This window comes from Lissotriton vulgaris, chromosome 1_1 (assembly GCF_964263255.1).
Source record: "Lissotriton vulgaris chromosome 1_1, aLisVul1.2, whole genome shotgun sequence".
Classification (NCBI taxonomy): Eukaryota; Metazoa; Chordata; class Amphibia; order Caudata; family Salamandridae; genus Lissotriton; species Lissotriton vulgaris.
In genome coordinates, this window is record NC_141685.1 from 879427764 (window position 1) to 879448649 (window position 20886).

The following is a 20886-nucleotide window of genomic DNA, read 5'->3' on the forward strand; positions in this document are numbered from 1 at the left end:
GGGACAGCTCGCACCTCCATCCTGGTCGCCGACAACGCCTCCTGGTCCGTGAGACGGCAGAGCCTAGCGTCGCCCACTCACCTAGTCGAGGTGACGGCCATCCGGTGCCTTCCTGGTACCCTCTGACTACTGGCTAGTAGTACGAACTTGGTCCCCTCTGCTTTCAGGTATCATCGATCTCTGATCCAGGCTTGGATCTCTACGAACTATTCTTCACTGGACGCCGGCCAGCAACTCCTTCCTTCCGGCTCCTGGCTCGTCAGCGAAGACCCCCGACGCCTGTAAGACTTGTGCAGCAGCAGCCTCCTTACTTAAGGGTCCTGAGTCCCTCGCTTCCGACTTGCCTTATCGGGTCCGCCCGAGACCACTAAACTTTCCGTGCCCTCGGGCACTTGTATTGATTGTGCACTTGAAGTATTTTCCTAAGAGTTTTGTTCTGTGCTTAGTACCCTGTCCTCATAAAGAGTACAGGGCTGTTGTGATTCTAATAAATATACTGTTTATTTTCATAACACTTGTGTGGTGTCCTTTCACTTGGTGTTCAAGGGGTATGTGATGGTATAACAGCTGGCTTAACAGGCCCTCTAGAGTTTAGCCCGAAGACTGCTCGTATCCACGCTACTAGGATAGCTGGTCTAAGGTTGACTTACAACCAATCACCATAAGGGTCGTTTGGACCGATGCATAGTGGTCACTAGAATAGTGAACACTGCATATCGGGCCAACTTCTCACAGAAGGGTTTGACAACTGAGAACTGAAAGGATGCTCACCGCTTCGTCGGTGATAATTCCGACCCAACAAGGCTCAGGACTGAGTGAAGATGCTGTGATCGGAGAATTCTAATAAAAAACAAACATAGAGCTGGCCTAGTGAGCAGCTCAAACCAGAAACACATATGCACCAATTATTAAGGACTAGAAACGGTCATCAACCGTGAAATGAGATGATAGCTCACCTAATTAAAATATGATCCAAGTAAACGAAATGACAAGGTAATTGTAGAAAACGACACTCCAGATGTGTGGGTAAACAAAATAATGGAGAATCTGAAAGGGAGATCATTCAAAGGGATGAGAATACATCCACCTGTATAAACTGTGAAAAGTCAATTGGACTATGTGTGATATCACTAGTAGCGAAAGCTGATGTGCCGGGACTTGCTAGAATTATTGCGCGTAGTGCGCGCAAAATATTATGCCAAAACATTATTAATCTAACCAGTTGCCAACGTGAGCAAATAAATCGTGAAATATGACGTAAGTGGAGTAAAGTGCCTGATAAAGTGTTGACTGCTCACATGTCTAAAAATGCAATAACATCCGGCAACGAAAATATAGTGCCTAATGTCTATTTGTTAATCAGTAAGACTAGTTGTGCGTAAATCTGGGTGGAGCTAATGCCGGAGCGGTGATATGCCGTCAAAGTTGTCTAGGCTTTAGTGACACGTTCCAAAAGGTTCAATGGAGGTGAATCATTAAATATAATTTCAGGGGCACATACTAACTCAAGGTAGAATAATTGCCTCCACGGAGAAACGGTATAGACGGAGGATCAGTAGTGAGCAGGAAGACAACGTCCTAGGAACATAAAAAGGGGGTCGAACGTCTAAGACACATACAATAACTTAATGGAGGCGGCATAAACAAAGGCTGCAGAGTTATGGGTGGGCAAGGACTCCAACTTACTTAGAAAAACAGACGGGTGCATCTCAGGGTCGGATTGGGATCACAATTTGGCCCGGGCACTGACGAAAAAAGTGGCCCACATTCATGAGGCGTGGCCCATATTTAAGGGGGTGGCCCACATTCATGGGGCGTGCCCATTCACGAAAAACCATTTGCACAGACAAGGAATGAAAGTGGGAGGATACTGTTCTTGCGCAGGACACACGGCCACGTTGACAAAGGCCTACATGCTGATCAACTAAAAAAAACAGCAAGGCCCCTTTCTGTCACAAAATTATTCGAGCCCTTCAGCGCAGGAGCCCCTGAAAAGCAGGAAAGCCCCTGCTATTACGAACCAACTTAGCCCTCCCCCGACCTTCAGCTCAGGAGCACATGAACAGAGGTAAGGCCCCTGCAATTAGTAAATTAATCAGCCCTCCAGGCCTCAGGGCAATGTCCTGGCAGGGGAGCACAAACGCAGCTGCTGGGTCATCCAAGGTAGCCAGGTAGGCAGGGGGAGGCTGAGGTGAAGGGTGCGAGTTCCAAACATCACCTGGCCCCCATAGCGAGACCCATTCTTCCTTGCCCACTAAGCCCTGAATGTGAAGGGCTGTGGGCGAGGTGTTAAGACAAACACTGTTTCTGGGCTGCTTGGGCCCCAGGGGGGCCAGTGTGAAAATGGCTCATAGTTCTTCAACTGTCACACCCGCCAGGTAATTGTCCAAGCTACCATCCTCTCTAGGCTGGATTATGCCAGCTCCCTCCTACTGGGCGCTAACCTGGCGGAAACTACCAGACTTCAGAGAGTGCAGAATGCTGCCGCCAGAGCGTTAGTAGGTCTCCCCCGCCACTCCTCAGTGGCTGGCGCTCTGAAAAAACTACACTGGCTCCCGGTGGGAAAAAGGATTCAGTTTAAGGCACTTTGCCTTGCCTTCAAAATCCTTAAAACCGCCTCCCCCCCGATGTTGCGCCCCCTCCTGACGGAATATATTCCTGGGAGGTCACTTTGTTGAGAAGGACAACATCTGGTGGTCATTCCCCGTACCAATCTAGCCAGAATGGGCGGTCGATCCTTTAGCCTGCTCGCTGCCAAGCTCTGGAACAGCCTCCCGGAAACTATCCGTGGCATGCAGGACCTTCTGGCTTTCAGGAAAGCCATCAAAACCCACCTCTTTCAGTAACCGCACCTCTTCCCTTCTGGTGCTTTCTTCTTTTTCTGTCTTTAGCTCTGCTCGCAGCGCCGGGACGCCCCTTTGCTGGGGCAGCCGAGCGCTATACAAATCCCAAATCCCAATAACATAACTGAGCAACACCTTGCAAACAATCACCCCTCCCCAGCTCAGCCTCTGTGTGATAGCTTGGGAGGGCAGGGGGTGAAGGAGAGGCCACAGCTGATAATCGCTGTACGGCCGCACAGCGAGGCTGCTTTCATTTCTCTGTCTCTGTCTCAGTGCCCTCTGTGGGCCGTTTTTTTTCTCCCCTTTCCTAGTTCACCCTCTGTGGACTGGGAAAGGGGAGAAAAAACCGGCCCACAGAGGGCAGTGAGACACCGGCTCTTCGGCCGATGCCCGAATGCCCGCCTTGCCAATCCGCCCCTGGTGCATCTGAATAACCGTTCTCCGCGCTGTGTCCTGGGTATGGTCACAGCGACCTCTTCTGCCGGAAGTGTTAATATTTGAAAAAACACAAAAGCCCGAGAAGAGCCCGAATATACAAGGCTAGACTGCCAACCCAAAACCTAAGGGATAGGCGTCTGGCACAAACGAGAAAGATGCGTCTCGACAGAGCGTTGACTGGACCTATTACGTGGTAAGAGTAACACTAAAGTCCCATAGGTGGTCCACGCATGTGTAGAGAGAGAAAGAATTGTTCGCAAGGTGAATTTAAGTGTCAAGCGAGGTCCCTAAAAGGTTTGAAGTGAAAATCGAACACATGCAAAGTACGTTTAGACATGCTGAGGCGGTGTGTCAGTCACCATATTAAGCGTGCCCGGCATACATTAAATACATTTAGCAAACAGTATGAATAGTAAACAGGGAACAATGATAGATGCGTTATGGATTAATCTCCAGCTAAATACAGTTAGATCAAATGAATCTGACCTCGCAGAGGCCACACAATCCGAAAACAATATAAACGGTTGTAAAGTCACTCTCTAAATGTGATAGAACTACACGAAACCCAGTGAATTACAATGTAATGCATGACAAAATAATAAAATATCCGTTCTTGCTAGTCTGAATACATTGTCCTGACTGGATTGTTACAGCAGTTGACCATCAAAAGATAACATACAGAATCTAAAATGGCTCAGGTACTAGCCATCAGAAATCACATTCTATTACTTGATTAGACGTGTTCATAGCCATTGAGGGATTTCACAATCTTACTTGTTGAACGATGTGTCTCGTCCACATAGTTGCTATTGATTCATGAAGAGGTCAAAACGAAATATTCATTACATAGTGTTTCATTAAGAACAAATGTGAACAACTCTCTAAGACCTGGAGAGACAGACATATGACATGGTGCTTGTAAAGATTTAGCAAGTAATTATTAGTGCCCTGGAAACCACCCTCATATCGCCTTTGTGTTATCACGCGTGCAGTGAATTCCTTTGGCAATTTTCCAGTGCATGGTGTCATGTCACAAACCATTTGACAAATGTATGTGAGCATCTTGTACCCCATCACTTCCCTTTGTATCCCCCCCAGCCCTGAAGGGAAGACGCAACGAAACACGTGTCAGCTGGTTCTGATGAACATTAAAGACACACTATCCAAAAATTGATTACAAGAAATCTGTGTTTTGTTGATGAATACTACGCTTTGTCTCAATTTTCGCTATTTTGTCCACCATGACAACATTGTTTTATGATTAGAGTGTGCATGGGTTTTTGTCTTTCAATTTGTACATAGCGTCAGCCCTTGCTGACACTATTTCGAGGGGTTACAGGGCTCATCCCCTCAACCTATTTTGCACCTCACAACACTCATAACTTTGCGTCAATACTTAGCTGTGTGCCCTTTCTCTTGACCCTTACTAAAAACCCTACCTTTGTTGCGTGTAAATTAAGGAGGTTCAGGTGCAGTACTCAAAGTAGAAGCCAAAGAGGGGGCAGAGGGGGCAGATGCTGAGGGTAACCAGATCTGAGTACCAGACCCCTGGCCAAATCCATTCCCAACAGAATCAGCTGCACTTGGTAGTGACTGATTTCCTTCATGATCTATGTGATCAGCATTAGAGTGCATATATTGGGCCACAGTCATACGGAAGGAGGACCACGCTTCCTATAGACCACTAAGGAGGAAGCTTCATAGCGAAAAAGTATGGACACTGAGTACTTTCGGAGGCAGCGGATAGAAGGTTAACCCCATTGGACGAAGATAATGTGCACCACATTTGGATGCAGACATAATTCGTAATCAGCAAGATGAATCCCACTGAGCTTCTCTTCCTGTTGTTGAGGGACGCTGCCAAGTGATTGACCTTGGGAAGGAAACCATGAAGCTCCAGCCATTCCACAGTGTCAAGGCCTCTAGAAAGAGGACCTGTGACACTCCAATTTGCTTTTAGCAGCACTCTTTGTCAATCATGTTGCCCATTTGCACCCAGAGCAACTTGCCTTTGATGGAAGGCAGAAAGGCCTTGTGGGCCAGTGCAATGGCATTCAGCTCCAAAAGGTTTATATGATGGTACTGCTCTGTCAGAGATCAAATTCTTCTGATCTCTTCTTCATGCAAGTGAACTCTCTAATCGGAAGATGAAGCATGCAGCACATCGTGACCTCTGGTGTGGCAAACAATTTGTTGCATGTCAGGTTGACTTTCTTGACCCACCACTGAAGTTCGCTGGCAGCCTCGCCATAGAAGTGAATCCAGCTGTAAAGGCAAACCAAATGCTCTACGCGTTGTAGACATAAGTTCCATGTGCCAATGAGTGTGGGGCATCAGAAAATAATCAAGACACCAGAAAGCCAAACACATCAGAACTATCGAGGCTGAGACAATATCTATCTCTTTGGGATACATCTTCAAGAACTGCCACAATGAAGGGCAGTCTGTTAGATGGAGAAATGTGGGATCTGGACTAATTACTGAAGAAATAAAGACCCAACAAATGAGACACCATCTTCTGCAAGTTGTCTGACGGTAGCTGAGACAAGCCCGACTTCCACAGCCAGTCATCGACCGGCCAAAACTTTACTGCCATTCATCTCAATCCTTTGTGTATCCCTGCCAATTGGGGCTAAACGGGCTAAAGGAAAGAAGTTCATATTAACTTTGTTTGAGAAGGTCTGAACAACTAGGATGTCAAGATGCTGTATTAGGAATTTTATATCACCTGTGTCGTCACTCAACTGGCTACTCTCAAAGGTGAGGCCGAAAAAGTTTTGACCAGGCTACCATAACAGAATTAGTCAAGTTGAAAGACAGCAACAGTTCCTCAGAGTAAGACCCAGGCTGCATACTATCCTTCAAGAGTTTAACCTTTATCTCCTCTGTGGGAAGTTGTAATTCTAGTACCTCTGCAGCCCTATGAAATACCATTGCAAAAAGCACCCTCTTGTGTTGAGGACTAGAGGCAGACTTAAGTCTGGCTCTGGTAAAGTATCCAGGCCAATGGGGTTTTGAAAGTCAAGATATAAGTCGGCATTCGTATAATGAGGAGGGAGCAATCGATCTGTATTTTAATCCTCATCCTCATCATTAGGGACATGCTCAAAGTTCTGTGCAGCATCAGAGTTTAAAAAAAAGGAACCTCCAGCCTCAAAGATTCTCTAGTCGAGGTAGAGGAACAGGGGAGAGCCCTCTTCAACCTACAGTTAGTGCAGCATTAGGTGAACCTATGAAGAAGCTGTTTCTAAAGCAGAGTTGTTTTGGGGGCCAAACCCAGCAAGTCTGGTAAAAAGGATGTCACCAGTGAAGGAACACCCGTGAGGCATGTAGAAAAGGAGCCAAGGCCTGTCCTGGCTCTGAAGGTTGTGTGGACTGAGGTGGCACTGCAGTTAGTTGGTGCGGGAGGATGGCCCTGGACCAGAAGGCAATCTGGAGACCCTCGAATGATCAATGGTGCAAGAAGGCATGCCAAAGGGACTTGGTGCGATCTTAAAAATGCTGCACTGTGGCCTCTTTTAAGGCTGCAATTTGCTGCAGGTTAGAACATAGCTCAGAGAAAGCAGGAAGTATTCGCTCCACGTTAAGTATTGGATCCAAGTCAGAGTTCAAAGCTGGAATCAGGTTCTTCAATCACTGGCCTAAATACCATTCCTAGAGCAGAAGCATCTCAAAGTCAAAGAGCTTTCCATGGACCTTTTGTGCTTTTCCTCAATTTGACTCTTAAACTTGGTTTGGACTTACCTCAAGATGGTGAACGGGGCCAGGAATGGCCTTGCAACTTGCAGTAGGATTGGCCTTGTTTTGTTCTGTACGGTAACATAGAGAGTGGCTTCTCATTCTCTGAAGGTCTTTGGATATTAGAAGGAGCATTTGTACCAGGACTTAGAGGCATGTTCGGCGTGGAGGCACACAGTCAGACGTAAGGCACCTCTGTGAATGACATCTGTTGACAACAAGTCTGACACGGCTTGAACCTTGTTATTTTAGGTGGCCACTTCCATGCACATTGCCAGAAACGTTTAAGAACAAACTTCGGTAACAGTACCGAAGCTACGGGTTCACAATAAAGGTCATTACGAAAGACAAAACAACATCAGTGTGCAGGGGTGGCATATTTTGAGGCAGAACACAGTCATAATGGAGGCTGACTGTGACACCCTCCAATACACAGGAGTCATTGCGAGAGTTTCCCAATCCAGTCTGGCACCTGGGAAATTCACAAGGTGAGGATCTGCACTTAGAAGTATCCATCTGAAAAATGTGCAGTTAACTATAAGTGATATTGTGTCCCCAAATACTCTACAGTCAAGACTTTTTGCAAAATGTTTACTCACTAATATACTGTATTATTGTACCTCATGTTGTAAGATATAACCATGGTCACCACTTGTAAACCTTGCAGCACCTTGGGTATGGAAATCAATTTTTGTTTCACAGTTTTCTACTGTGCTTAAACGACACTTTCAATTATGACATTATTCATTTCCTTTGAAATCACGTGGTCTGTGCAGAAATATATTTGAATAATGCCCTATGTCCATTCTGGATCAGTTCTAAGAGTTAGGGTAGTCATTAAATTACCTACTTCTACCTTCCGCACCTGCTGACCTAGGAGTCCAGCTTTCGCCTCTACCTTCAGAACCCATCAGACTCTGGCAGCACACTCAGACCTGTACCTTCAGCAACCGCTTGCCCTGCACTCCCAGCCCTTCAAAACTCGTAAGCCCAGAATCTCTATGCTCCATACCTACCTTCAGTATTCACCACAGTCTGACTCAAGTCCAGCCTCAGAGTCACAGATCGCACCTCTGCAGTCTGCCACTGCTGGCCTCTTATAACCAGGTCTGCCTCTACTTTCAGAGCCCTAAGACCCTGGATTCCTAAGCCCGACTCTAACTTCAGCAGTAGCTGTCCTCTTAACTTCATCCCTGCTTCTACCTTCAGCATCCACCAGCCCTGGATCCCTATGTCCCCATCTCTACCTTGAGCACACGTCGGCCCTGGATCCCCAGCGGGTCCTGGTTGATCTTGATAATCAGGCGGTTCTGAAGGATGTCACGATCTTCTATGGAGATGGTCCGCAGGTCATTGGACATCAGTAGAGGTGCCGCCATCACAGCCCAGATGGCCATCTGAGACTTGGACTGTTCAGCACTGAGGCCATAGTTACCAATGACCAACTGTATAGAAGGTGAGATGCAAAAGATCAGGGAGGAAATAGAAAAAAAAGGAAAGGTTTTTTATATGTGATTGTGCATTTCCTTCAAGGGGTACTTAATTGAAGTCATGAAGTACTGAATAATCACAGCAACATGTGGGATCCCAAACCCTTTTTTATAAAACATATATGTCAAAGAGTTTCCTTTAGAAAAGCCACTTTTTTTTTCCAAACACATTTTATTAGTCTGCACAAATATATAAATGCAAAGCCCCGATCACCGGGTTCTGTTGCACACAGCAATGAAACGAGCACAGCAGTGTCAGACATTTTCATACGATACGAACATCCCCCACCCCCCACCACCCCCCACCCACACAGGTTGCGCTGCTACCACATACCAGTTTACTGAGAACAATAGAAGAAACAATGATCACATGCTAAAACCACCAGAGCACTACTAACGTGCTCCAACACTCCTGAGTGATTAAAATGTCAGAGTGGAGTCGTTTTCCGAGGGGTGGGGGGGGTTCAAGGTCCAGGCCCCTGTAGTACGCCCACCTTTTCTAAATCCGAAAGTGCGTACGGGGGCATCCCCTAGCTAGGAAGATAGGCTGCTCCAGCCCCATACAGAAGTCCATGCCATTCCTCCAGGCGGCTAGGGGCGGGGCCAGAGGCGCCTTCCAAGCTTTAGCTATGTCAAGTTTGGCCAAGGTCAAACCAAGCAACAATAGGTAACGTTTCTATCGATTGCCCCCAACCCCCTCCATAACATGCAACAAGGCCAGTTTTGGTTCTCTAGACAGTTCCCACGAAAGTACTTCTGTTAGACATCGAAAGACCCCAGTCCAGAACCTATGTAGCGCCGGGCAGTCCCATGTTGTGTGCATAAGTGTGCCTACCTCAGAGCCACATCGCAGGCATTCAGGGGACCCTATCATGCCCGCCTTCCACAGGCGCTCCCTGGTGAAGTATGTGCGGTGGCGGTATTTGAATTGTACAAGTCTCAGACGTGTGGAAATCGCCGCCCCCCTGGGACTCGCCAGGGCCTCCATCCAGTCTTCCTCCTCTAATTCCCCAACATCCCCCACCCACACCTCCAGCAACCTCTGTAGGTCCGGGGGACAGTGTTGCACCAGGGATTGGTATATACAGGACAGTTTTTTGTCTGGCAGTTCCCCCATAAACAGCTGGGCTTCAAGTGGGCTAAAGTCTGGAAGGGTGTCTATGTCCGTCAGGTATGGTGTCAGTGCATGTCGAAGTTGGAGGAAGCGAAAGAATTGAGAACGGGGCATCCCAAAGTCATTCTGCAGATCTTGGAACGACTTCAAGGTATCGCCTGACATCACGTCTCCCAAAGAGGAGATTCCTATGGCCTCCCACCCGCCGAAACCCCTGAGGGTCAGCAGTTGGGGTAAGTGACCATTGTGCCAGAGGGGGGTCTCTTGAGTGAGGACGTTCCACCATCCCATCCGGCGCAGCGCCTGCCGCCAGACGGAGAAGACCAACTGCGTGGTGGTTGGAAGATTCAGCCGAAGCGGTGCAGAGTATAGAAGGGCATGGATGGACGACAAACCCATCAGGTGGCGCTCAACAGCATATGCTGGATCCCCCCTGTCCCCGTACCACCAATCATTGAGGACCAAAGATGCGCGGCTTGATAATACGAAAGTATATCAGATGTAGCGAGGCCCCCAACGTACGTGGACCGAAAGCATGTCCGTAGTGCAACCCTGACAGTCCCACCCTCCCACAGGAACCCGCCCAGTGCCGAATTAACTTGCTGAAACCAGCGAGGCGGAACGGGGTAGGGATGATTCCGTAATTGATATACAAGTCGTGGGAGCGCCACCATTTTAAATATGGCCGACCTCCCAAATATGGACAGTGGCATGCGACCCCATGCCTTCATATCCTCCCGCGCGTGATCCCACAGCAGGGCAAAGTTACGAACGCGGGAGGGAGACACCTGCATTCTCGGAAAGAAAGACTCCTAGGTACTTCATTCCTCCAGGGGCCAACTGTAAGCCCGCTGCCCAGTCCCCCACCGGTCCCCCGCCGCCCAGCACCCACAAGGTGGATTTACCCGGGTTCACATAGAGGCCGGAGGACTCCCCGAAGATCTGCAATATACGCAGCAACCGTGGCCCGACCGATCAAGATCTGTAAGGAAGAACAATACGTCGTCAGCGTATAATGCTATCTTGTCCGTAAGGTCCGGGGACCAGCGAAAGCGCTTGAGCTGGGCATCTATGCGCACCCACGCGGCTAAAGGCTCTATGGCCAGCGCGAACAGGTATGGGGAGGGGGACACCCCTGTCGCGTACCCCTCTGAACCGGAAAGGGCCGGGACGCAGCCCCCCCAACTCGCACGGAGGCCAGTGTACAACAGCTGCACGTAGGCTAGAAAGCGAGGACCTATATTAAGGCAGCGTAGCAGGGCAAACAGGTACGTCCAACTTAGGGAATCGAAAGCACGATCCATGTCTGCCAGGAACAAGGCAGCCCGCTCATCTAGGTTTCTCCAGGCCGAGACCGCCACCTGAGCAAGCCTGATATTGTGTCGGGTGGCCCTCCGGGGCATAAAGCCCGCCTGGTCAGGGTGGACCAGGTCCGTAATATGGGGCTTAAGCCTATTGGCTAGGGCCTTGGCCATGACCTTGGCTTCCGTATTGATCAGCGATATCGGGCGGTAGGATGCGTGGCTCTCCGGAGGCCGTCCCGACTTCAGGAAGACCACCACCTCGGCATGCCTCCAGTCCGGCTGGAGCACCCCACTGTCCCACGCTTTCTCGATCACCGGGCACAGGCGTGGGCCCAACTGCACATGAAACCATTTAAACAATTCACAGGGGAACCCGTTGGGGCCCGGTGCCTTACCCGGGTTAAGCTTGCCTAAGGCAGAGCCCAGCTCCTCATCCGTGAAGGGCCTATCCAACAGATCCCGGACCTCGTCCGAAACCGACCGCGGGGGGAGGTCATCAATGAACCGCTGAACAGTGTCAGCCGGTAGGCACTCCAGGGGTGCGTACAGTCCCTCAAAATATGTTGCGAAGCTCCCTGCGATAACCAACGGCTCTGAGATCGGTGATCCCGCCGGGTCCAACAGCTGGGGCAGTGGCTGGGCATGGAGAGTGCCCTGACACAGGCGGTGTAGCATCTTACAGGACTTGTCCCCCCATTGGTACACCCGACTACGAGTGGCAAGCCAGGCCTGCCTCGCCTCCTCGAATAAGACCGCCGTGTATTGCTGCTGGGCTAGGACCAGTCGCCGCCGTATCAATCTACCACTCTCCTCCCTACTCCTGCGCTTCAGTATTTCCAGCTCCGCCTCTCGCCGCACCAGATCCCGCCGCCTCTCTGCCCGAGCCGCCATGCACCAGGATATGTCTACCCCACGAAGGATAGGTTTGAGGGCCTCCCAAAGGGTCGTCTGGGAATCCACTGAGTTATGATTGGTAGTCAGGTAACTGTCAATTTCCCAAGACATATGTTCTCTATAGGGGGCCTGTAATAGCTGCCATTCAGACGGGCCTACTCTAAGGGTAAGGGCCACCGGCAAGTGATCCGACAGAGCTCTTGGTAGGATATCAGAGGCCACGATCCTTTGTGCCAGACCCCTAGGGACAAACAAGTAATCCAGTCTGGAGAACGATCCATGCACTGAGGAGAAATATGTATACTCTCGGCTCGCACCGTGCCTAAACCTCCAGACATCTGTCCAGTCCAATCCCGTGGTGAGGGCCCAAAGCTTGGTGGGGGGTCCCTCTACATCTACATCTGCGTCAGTTGTCCCCCTCCGCCACCGATCCAGGCGCAGATCCATCACGTCATTCCAGTCACCCCAACCACGGTCAGGGTGTAGGGCATGCCACTCCAGAGGGACATAACCTTCTCCACCAGAGGCCACTGTAGCGGCGGTGGGCGTAGACACTGCCAAAGGTCACCCTATCTCCCCCGACCCTCCCCTGGACGAAGATGTACCTACCCTGTGGGTCAGACCAACTCTGCTCATGTGTAAAGGAGATTCTGCGATGTATGAGGACTGCAACCCCCGGGAACCCCTTGTAAAGCCTGCGTGGAAAACATGTAAGAACCCAAAGCGTTGGAGGCAAATCGCTTTTGTCCCCAGTAGGTGGGTCTCCTGGAGAATTAAGACATCTACCCTGGCTCTCTTGACATAGCGGAGCACCGCCCCCCGCTTCACCTTGTCCAAAACCCCCCTCACATTCCAACTCACAATACGCACTGTGTCTGGAGCTACCTGCCCCCACTCTTAACAGGCGACATTTGACAATGGCACTATATGAGCCACGAAGGCACCAACGGTCTAGCATGCACACAACCCAAGATACAGACAGCAGCAGATTAAGCGCAACCAAAACCCCGACATCCCAACTCAACCACCAACTCCCCCCCACCACCACCCCCCACCCGCACCTCCCAACTTGGAAGCACCTGTCACGGTCGGATCGCGGCCTGGTCCCCAACGGGGAACCGAGAGCCACCCCCTCCAATGGATCCCCTGAACACACCCCATAACTAGGGAGAAACCCGCCTGCCCCTCATACAACTCTTCCACCCCCCACCGTCTTCCCCATCAACCAAGTTCACCATAAGTCAGCAGTCTCAATAAATCAGTTCAGCATGTTCCAGGACTTCGGCCCCAAATGTCTCCATCTTATCCAACATCCCAGCCGGTCAAATGTACCTTACGTCAGCCATGTAATAGGTCCGGAATCAAGGGTCCGCCTGAGGTAGGTCAGGGGCGTCCTTCTTGTTCGCCGCCGCACCCCCGGATTTGGAGCGCTTCCGCGACCTGGACCTCCAACTGCTCCGGCTGCGGGATTGACGGGGGGTCCGCCCCTGTGCCCCGCTCGATGAAGAATCCGAGTCCCGGCCCGGCGGTGTATGCACCCTAATTTTCACTGTTTCATCAGTCCAGTGGAACACCTCCTCCGGGGTATCAAAGATCAGAGTACGTGACTGATAAACCACTCTCCGGCGGGCTGGGTACAGTAGAGCATATAAAAGTTTAAGATCCCGCAGGAGTGCCTTTGCCGCCGTAAAGGACTGCCTCTGCTGCTGGACGAGCCTAGTATAGTCCGGAAAGATAAGGATCTTGTGATTGTCATACATGAGTGGCTCCTTCTCCCGTGCCTGACATAGGATAGAGTCCCTATCATGGTAGTTTAACCCCTTAAGTGCTGCTGACGGCCAATGGTCGTCAGCAGCGCTACCTCCCCAGTGCTGCGCACGACCATTGAACGTCCATTCAGCACTAGTTCTAATGGACAGCGCAGCACTGGGGAGAAATGTTTACAAGCAGCTAAGGTGTTAACAATTTGGCGATCAACCCTACCGACGACTTTTGTGTAAGGGCCCTGTGCGCCCGCTCCACCACAAAGCATTTGGAAAGATAGTCAGGCGGGAGCCAGCCCTCTAGCCACTGAGTCAGGAACTTCTCCATGTTGCCCTTCTCGCAGCCCTCCGGGAACCCCACGAACCTCAGATTGTTCCGCTGGGCCCGTCCTTCCGCGTCCTCCACCCGGAGTGCCAAGCCCCTCTGGAGTCCCTCCATGCTGGCCACCTTTTTCTTTAGGATCGCCACATCATCTTCTACTCCAGTTATCCTCGTTTCGGCCTCCGTGATGCGGGCCACAGCGTTCCGTAGATCTTGGCGTAGCAGTGTGACATCTGCCCCCACAGCCCCGATCTTCGCATCCAGCATATCTCGCGACTGGGTGATCGCCGCCATAAGTGCGGCATTGTCCGGCCCTGATGCTTGCTGGCTTCCGGCGGACCCAGCGCCGCCATCCGGTCCCGTGAATTTATCAATCGTACCCTGCTTTGAGGCTCCACCACCACTTCCGCCTCTGGTCATGGCGGACCGCGTCGGGAGTATCTACCCAAGTTCTGCTGGGGTCAGGCACCTAAATCGCCAGGAATCTTCGTCGACGTCCACTCCACCTTTCAGCACTCTGCTGCTCCCGGAATGGCCCCGCTCAATCCTGTATACCGGATCCCACACCCACCTTGACCCACCGTGGATTTAATGGCGGTTGCGTTGTCTTCACCTGGGCAGATATACCAGAGGGTCGTGCCATGGGGGACGTCCGCGCCAATGGCTCCTCTCTCGCCCTCCCAAAGCACGCCACGAGCGCGCGAGCCTTCAGCCTACAGAGCGAGCCTCGGTCCGGTCTTTAGGTCCCTCCGGTCTTGTCACAGGTCATCCGTTGTAAATATGTCCCAGGGTCTCCGTCAGGCGCCTCCAATCCTGCCCGACAACTTTGGCCTACAGGCTACACCTTTACCACGGTACGCCTGTGGGATCAGCACCCCAATGTCTCAGCAAAAGACCCACAGGTTCAGCCCAAGTAGAATGGGATCCGCTACACCGGGAATACAGGTCAGGCGCGTCCAGACTGCAGTGCCGGCGTCACCAAACACTATCCCCCAGCTCAGGGTCATCAACTAGGCCCCACGCCTCTGGGGCCCCCCCACGTGCTTACCTACCAAAGGGAGCGTCTCTGGCGTCCAGCGCCTGCCACAGTTGTCTTTAGGGCCATCACTGAGGATCAGGAGCAGAGCAGGACTTCCATGCACCTCCGGGTCCCGTATCTGAAGATGCAGCCGCCGACAATGTCCCGGACCCGGGGAGCACCAAACTCGAGGCCCCGGCTGCGCAGCGCCAAACTGGGCCGAAAAGCGTTTCAACTCGTCTCCCGGCGTCCGGGACTCCGGATTTCTGAAAGTGTCCTCCGAGAGTGCCCCGCAGGTTCCACAAGCTGGACCGCACTTTTGGCAGCGGTAGGAGTCAGGGAACAGGATATACTGGCGGATAATTATCGGGCTAAGACGGAGCTCCTCTAGGCAGCATCCGCCATGTAAGCCCGCGAAGCCACGCCCCCAGAAAAGCCACTTTTTGAACTTAAAATATTATTTCTTGGAAGCCTAACTCAAGGCACTATCAGCCAAATGTTGTTTATTTTTTTTAAAACTTGATTGAATTCAAAAACGGCAAAAACTGTAGAATAAGTGACAAGAAAAACTCTTTTGCGCACCTTTTGTTTGGAAGAAAAATGAGAATAAATTGGGGCAATGTAACTATAATGTCTGCAGCCTTCAGGGTTTGATCCATGGACTATAATGAAGTAGACACCACCAGTTGCCCTTGACACCCTATCAGTGGAAATAGCTTCAGTTTATTTTACGGGAACTGGGGACCCTAGCTATTGCACAACAATCTACTTTATTACTCGATTGACTAGGACAGAGGATTGCGTCTGACTTCAAAGAAGTGCCCCATGAAAAAGAAGAAAAAAGTCACTTACTTGTAACAACAGTTATCCAGCATTGCTATCTTTCAGAGATCACCTGCTTTAATTATTCCTTGTCATCAGACTGGGACCCATCTGCAGCCAATGTTAACATAGTATGGTGCACATAAACCTAAATAACACTAAACCATGAACTATCAGTAGTCTAACCACGTGATTTATCTGCCATAACTTTGGCCAATGAGATGGAGAAACCCAAAGTTCCAACTTCCCATAGAGGATCCAAATGTTAGATTTTCAAAACTCATTAAGACCTCATGCAAGCATAGGAGACAGGGCTGCATGTAAATCTGAAACATACCAATGTTGGAGAACTGTAGTTACAGGTAAAATGTTTCTCTAGTATTAGAATTTTTACATATTTACATACATGAATCACAACCCCTAAAGAAGTATCACAATCAATATAAAAGTTACAAAAAGAAAATAATGCTCACTTTAATGAAACAGATTGCGCAGAAACACCTCTCCAACTGCCTCAGATTACAAGTGGATGTGGAGGAAGCAATGCCTCGTAAATGTGTAGGTTGAGGCCCATATTGCTGCTTTGCAAATGTTTTTCATGGACACTCCAGCATAAAGCACAGCTGTGGCAATCATGACTGTGTTGGAGCTAGTCCATACGGCCTTGACATGGCAGAAAGCAATGCAAATCAATGAAAAGGGAGGGACCAGGATGTTTTGAAGGTCCAGCCACCCGTGCTCCTAACTCTAAATATTCATACAAATATAGGGAAGCGTTTTCCTAAAGTGGGAAAGGTCCCGGAAAGTAACGGTGTCAAATCAGTTGGTTCTGGGGAGTCTTCCTGTTTGGAAGATAAAGCCCTCACACATCCTCACAAATGGGTGTCATGTTTCATTATTGGGCTTTTGCTCCTCGTAGGGCCGGCTCTGAAATGCCCCACGGGCTTTATCTTCCAAAGAGGAAGACTCCCCGGAACCAACTGATTTTCAAACCTTACCTTCCCTTACCTTTTCCACTTCAGGAACAGCCTCCCTATATAGATATATGAATTGAAAGCAATGCAAACCATGATCCATCAGACTAACCCTGGTTTTGATATGAGAAAGTCCTTGTTTGAGTTGCTGAAGAAAATGAAAAGCTGACTTCCCTTGCGAAACTTCTTAGTCTTGGTTTGTAGATTTCAGGCATTGTTTAATGTGCAGAGAGTGCAGGACCCCAACTACGTGGGAAGCGGGATGAGGAAAGAATGTTGGCAATTGAAATGGAATGACCCCAACACTTTGGGCATGGAGTGAGGATTTGTGACGAATGTCACTATGTTCTTTTCAAATTTGATGTAGAGAGGTTGTGCTGAAAATGCTTGGGTCTCGTTTATTAAATTGGTGGACTCCTGGCCAAAGAAGAGAACGTGTAAAACAGCCCTCTCAGACATTCTTTCACCACTATGGTGGAGAGCAAAGATGGATTACAAGAAGTTCTGATATATCTGGAGACAGACTCCAGATCAGATGTCTCCAACCAGTCGACTGTCAGCTAAAAGTATCTTACAGACACCTTCAGAGTAGCTTGCAGGCTTTATTTAATTTTTAAATAAGCACAGGGTCACATTTTCCTCTTAGAGAAGGCCGTGTTTATTTTACATTATAATCATCAAGCTGCAGGACCTGATCATGAGAAGTGCTGTCTGTGGATTGAAAAAATGTAATAAAGATTATGGTGACTTGTCACACAGACCGATTTTAAAGGCATTTGAAGCTATGATCCCCCCACAAGTCCTTTATGGTGCAGAAGTGCTCTATCTGAGTGGCAAAAGGGAGTGGGACCGGGAAGAAGGAAAGATACTTAAAATGCTGCTGTCTTTACCTAACGGTTCCATGGTTCAAGCAATTAGATTAGAGGTAGGACTAATGGCATGGGATGTAAAGTCACAAATGTCCTTGCTAAGATTCTGGAACCGTCAGGCGACTGGTGGGGAACAGAAGGTCTCAATTTGGTGCAGAGAGGAAATTCAAGTAAGCAGCTTATGCAGGAAAACCCTCCAGTCAGTAGCTGTGCACTTAAAATTGAGACTCGAACAACCTTTGCTGGACTTAGCCTTTACTAAGAAAATGCTTAGAGACCTAGGGCTCCAATACTCTAGATCACAAGATCTGGATTACCTGAAGTTAAAAAAATCGGTTAACTGGGTAAGGGGCGAATGGGAAAAGGAGGCCCGGTTTCCATATTTGGATTTGTTGAACAATAAATGGCTAAGATACGAAATCATGAAGGTTTGGGTGGGTTTAAATCCATGGAAGATTGATGGTAAAATAAAAGCGGCCCTGATCCAACCAGATGGTATTTGTAAATGTGGCCTAGGAGTAAGAAATGATATTTTACATATATTGCTAGACTGTACATGGATTTTAGCTGTCCGAAAAGTGTTTTTACGTCCAATATTTTTAAAGTACAAGGTGAATACACGTGCGGATACTGTTGATGTCCTTACAGAACTGTCTTTCTTGGAAATTACAATTGCGTTGGGAAGTTTTTGAAAGCAACAAGAGAATCTGTAATGGAGGCAACGAAGGAGGGTGGGAGAGATTAAGATTTTAGGATTTAAAAAAAATACTGAGAATCCCAATATATTGTTTCTATGGTTTTAAATTTGTATAGAGTGTCTAAAATGAATTGTGGTGTATTTATCTTATCGCCATGTGGATCCATTGTATTATGTATGGTTTATAGACTATTGTCTAAATAAACTTTGTTTATCAATCAATCAGTGCTCAGTCAGATTTATAATCCAGACTGGGGCACAGAGGTGAAGAACTGAAGCTCTGAGGTATTTAACTCTTAAATAAAAGTCCTTGTCAACTGAATACTGCAGCCTGAGAACAAAATGATGGTTCTGGAAGAAGAAAATAGGCCACAATTGTACGATATAGAATAATTCAAGAAAGTATGCAAAATAATTTTTGCTTGACGCACTTTAACACAAAGTGCTAATATTGAGTTGTTAGACTTAAAACAGGGGAAGAGAGAACTATTACATTCAATTATTTCAAAGATTGGTATTAGAGGCTAATTAGCCTAAAGTAAAAAGAGACTATTTTCTTTACAGGCTTAAATGAGGAACTGAAAGATTTGCTGTCCTAAAATTAAGGTGGACCTAAGGATAGAAAATAATGAATTAATTTAATCATACAACCATATCATAGGATGTCCGAAAGAAGAGCTGAGAAAAGAAGAATGGAATACAGAGTAAGATGGCCTAATAGAAATATCTCAAGAGAGCACGTTTGTTCTCCATCCCCTGAACCTATGTAGATTGGTGCTGTTCATCAAACTCTTAGCAAAGAAGAAAACTAATCATGCAAATCAAAAATATTTTTGTTTATATTGTGGTTCAGACATTTTATCAAACTATGCATAAAAAAAAGAAGTTGAGCAGGAAAATAAATTGCTCAGTGAAAGTAAAGGATGGTCCTTGCACAGCATTTCTTCTGTAGATACTACCATTAAAGAAGTATTACTAAATACTTTACAACCTGGAACAGTCTATATTAGTCTTGATGTATCCTTGTGGGAAAATTACATATTTTCTCACAGTTACCGCCAGTAATTAATTCATTTGCTACATGCAACTTCACAGACCGGAGAGTTAGTTCATCATTTAGGTTTTAAACCCCAAAGGAAAGAAAAAACAGAACAGGTTAGAGCTGTAGACTGTACGTTCTTTACTTCTGCACAGACAACACATTCCACTGTTCCCATGGAAGTTATTAGTTTAGACATGCATAAGAAAACACTCTCATTTGATGTTTTTGGTAAGCCCCATTTCAGGTGATTTTGGAGATTCCTTGGCTAGCCAAGCATTACTCATCTATTTATTGGGTAGAAGGCACAGGTTTTTTTTCCTCTTCAGCTTGTCAATAAGTATGCAAGGCTGAGGGTTCGAATGAATTGAAGGAGGAAGTCATATATGGCTATGTACATGCAGCAACCATCCTTGCAACTTTGGAATGAAGAGAAGTTGAAGAACCCGAGAAGATGATCCCTAGGGAACATCATGACTTTACTGAGTTATTAAATAAACAAGAATCCAAGTTAAGAAATTACCACCACATAGACCATATGACTGTCATATTGATTTGTAGCGAGGAGCCAATCTCCCTTGTTGTCGACTCTATGCTCTCACCGAGCAAGAGACTGAATACTTAAGAAATTATTTGGATACATATTTGGCATATGGATTTATCAGACACTCCAGTCTCCTATATCATCACGCTTATTCAAAGTGTTGAAAAAAGGAGATTTTCGTCCATGTGATGATTATAGGGTCCTAAACAAAGTAACCATTAAGTACTGTTATCCACTTCCCTTGATTTTAGTCCTGTTGGATCAAATAAAAGATGCGCAAATGTTTACCAAAATAGATCTAAGAGGAGCTTCTCATCTAATTCATGTACGATGTGGTGATGAGTGGAAGACGGCGTTTAGAAAACAATTTGGTCTATTTGAATATCAATTAATGCCATTCAAAATATGCAAAGCACCCACAGGTGTTCAATTTATCAGTGATGTCCTCGGGGAATATATAAACATTTTTGTCATTGTATATATTGACAAAAGCGTAATTTTTTCAATAGATCTTGAAGATCATATCCATCATGTACGTCTAGTATTAGAACAATTAAGTGAAAATCATTTATATTCCAAAGAAGAGATTTATTTTTTGCTATGTCTACACATTGGAATTTATAGGATTCACTGGGTCCCTGGAGGATCTGAGGATGGATGACAGGAAAACCAGAGCAGTTCTGGATTAGCCAACTCCTAAATCAGTGAAAGATATTTAGATGTTTTTGGGTTTCACTAATTTTTATGGTTGATTCATCAAAGATGTTTCTCAAGTTGTCTCTCCAATCACTAAATTGAGGAAAATAGGTGCCAAATGCTATTGAAGTCCTGGTGTTTAATTAGAGTGATGCTCACAAGGACTTTGTACAACTGAAGAAACGATTCTCCTGAGATATAGTTTTAAGATAACAGATACAGGTTTGTGGAAGAGGACACCTCAGCTTTCAATGTTGGAGCAGTATTATCCCAACAACATCCTGACCCTGGACAGCTGCATCCTGTGGGATAACTTTAAAA

General features: G+C 47.7%; 1 protein-coding gene across 1 annotated transcript in view; it reads right to left on the minus strand.

Annotated features, from left to right (window-relative positions):
- The window catches only part of NAGA (alpha-N-acetylgalactosaminidase), a 509595-nt gene that overhangs the window by 75354 nt on the left and 413355 nt on the right, over nucleotides 1–20886 (minus strand). Inside the window, exon 6 of the mRNA XM_086958456.1 lies at nucleotides 8267–8464. Coding sequence (XP_086814582.1) covers nucleotides 8267–8464 — 198 coding nt within the window. The remainder of the gene's footprint in view (nucleotides 1–8266; nucleotides 8465–20886) is intronic.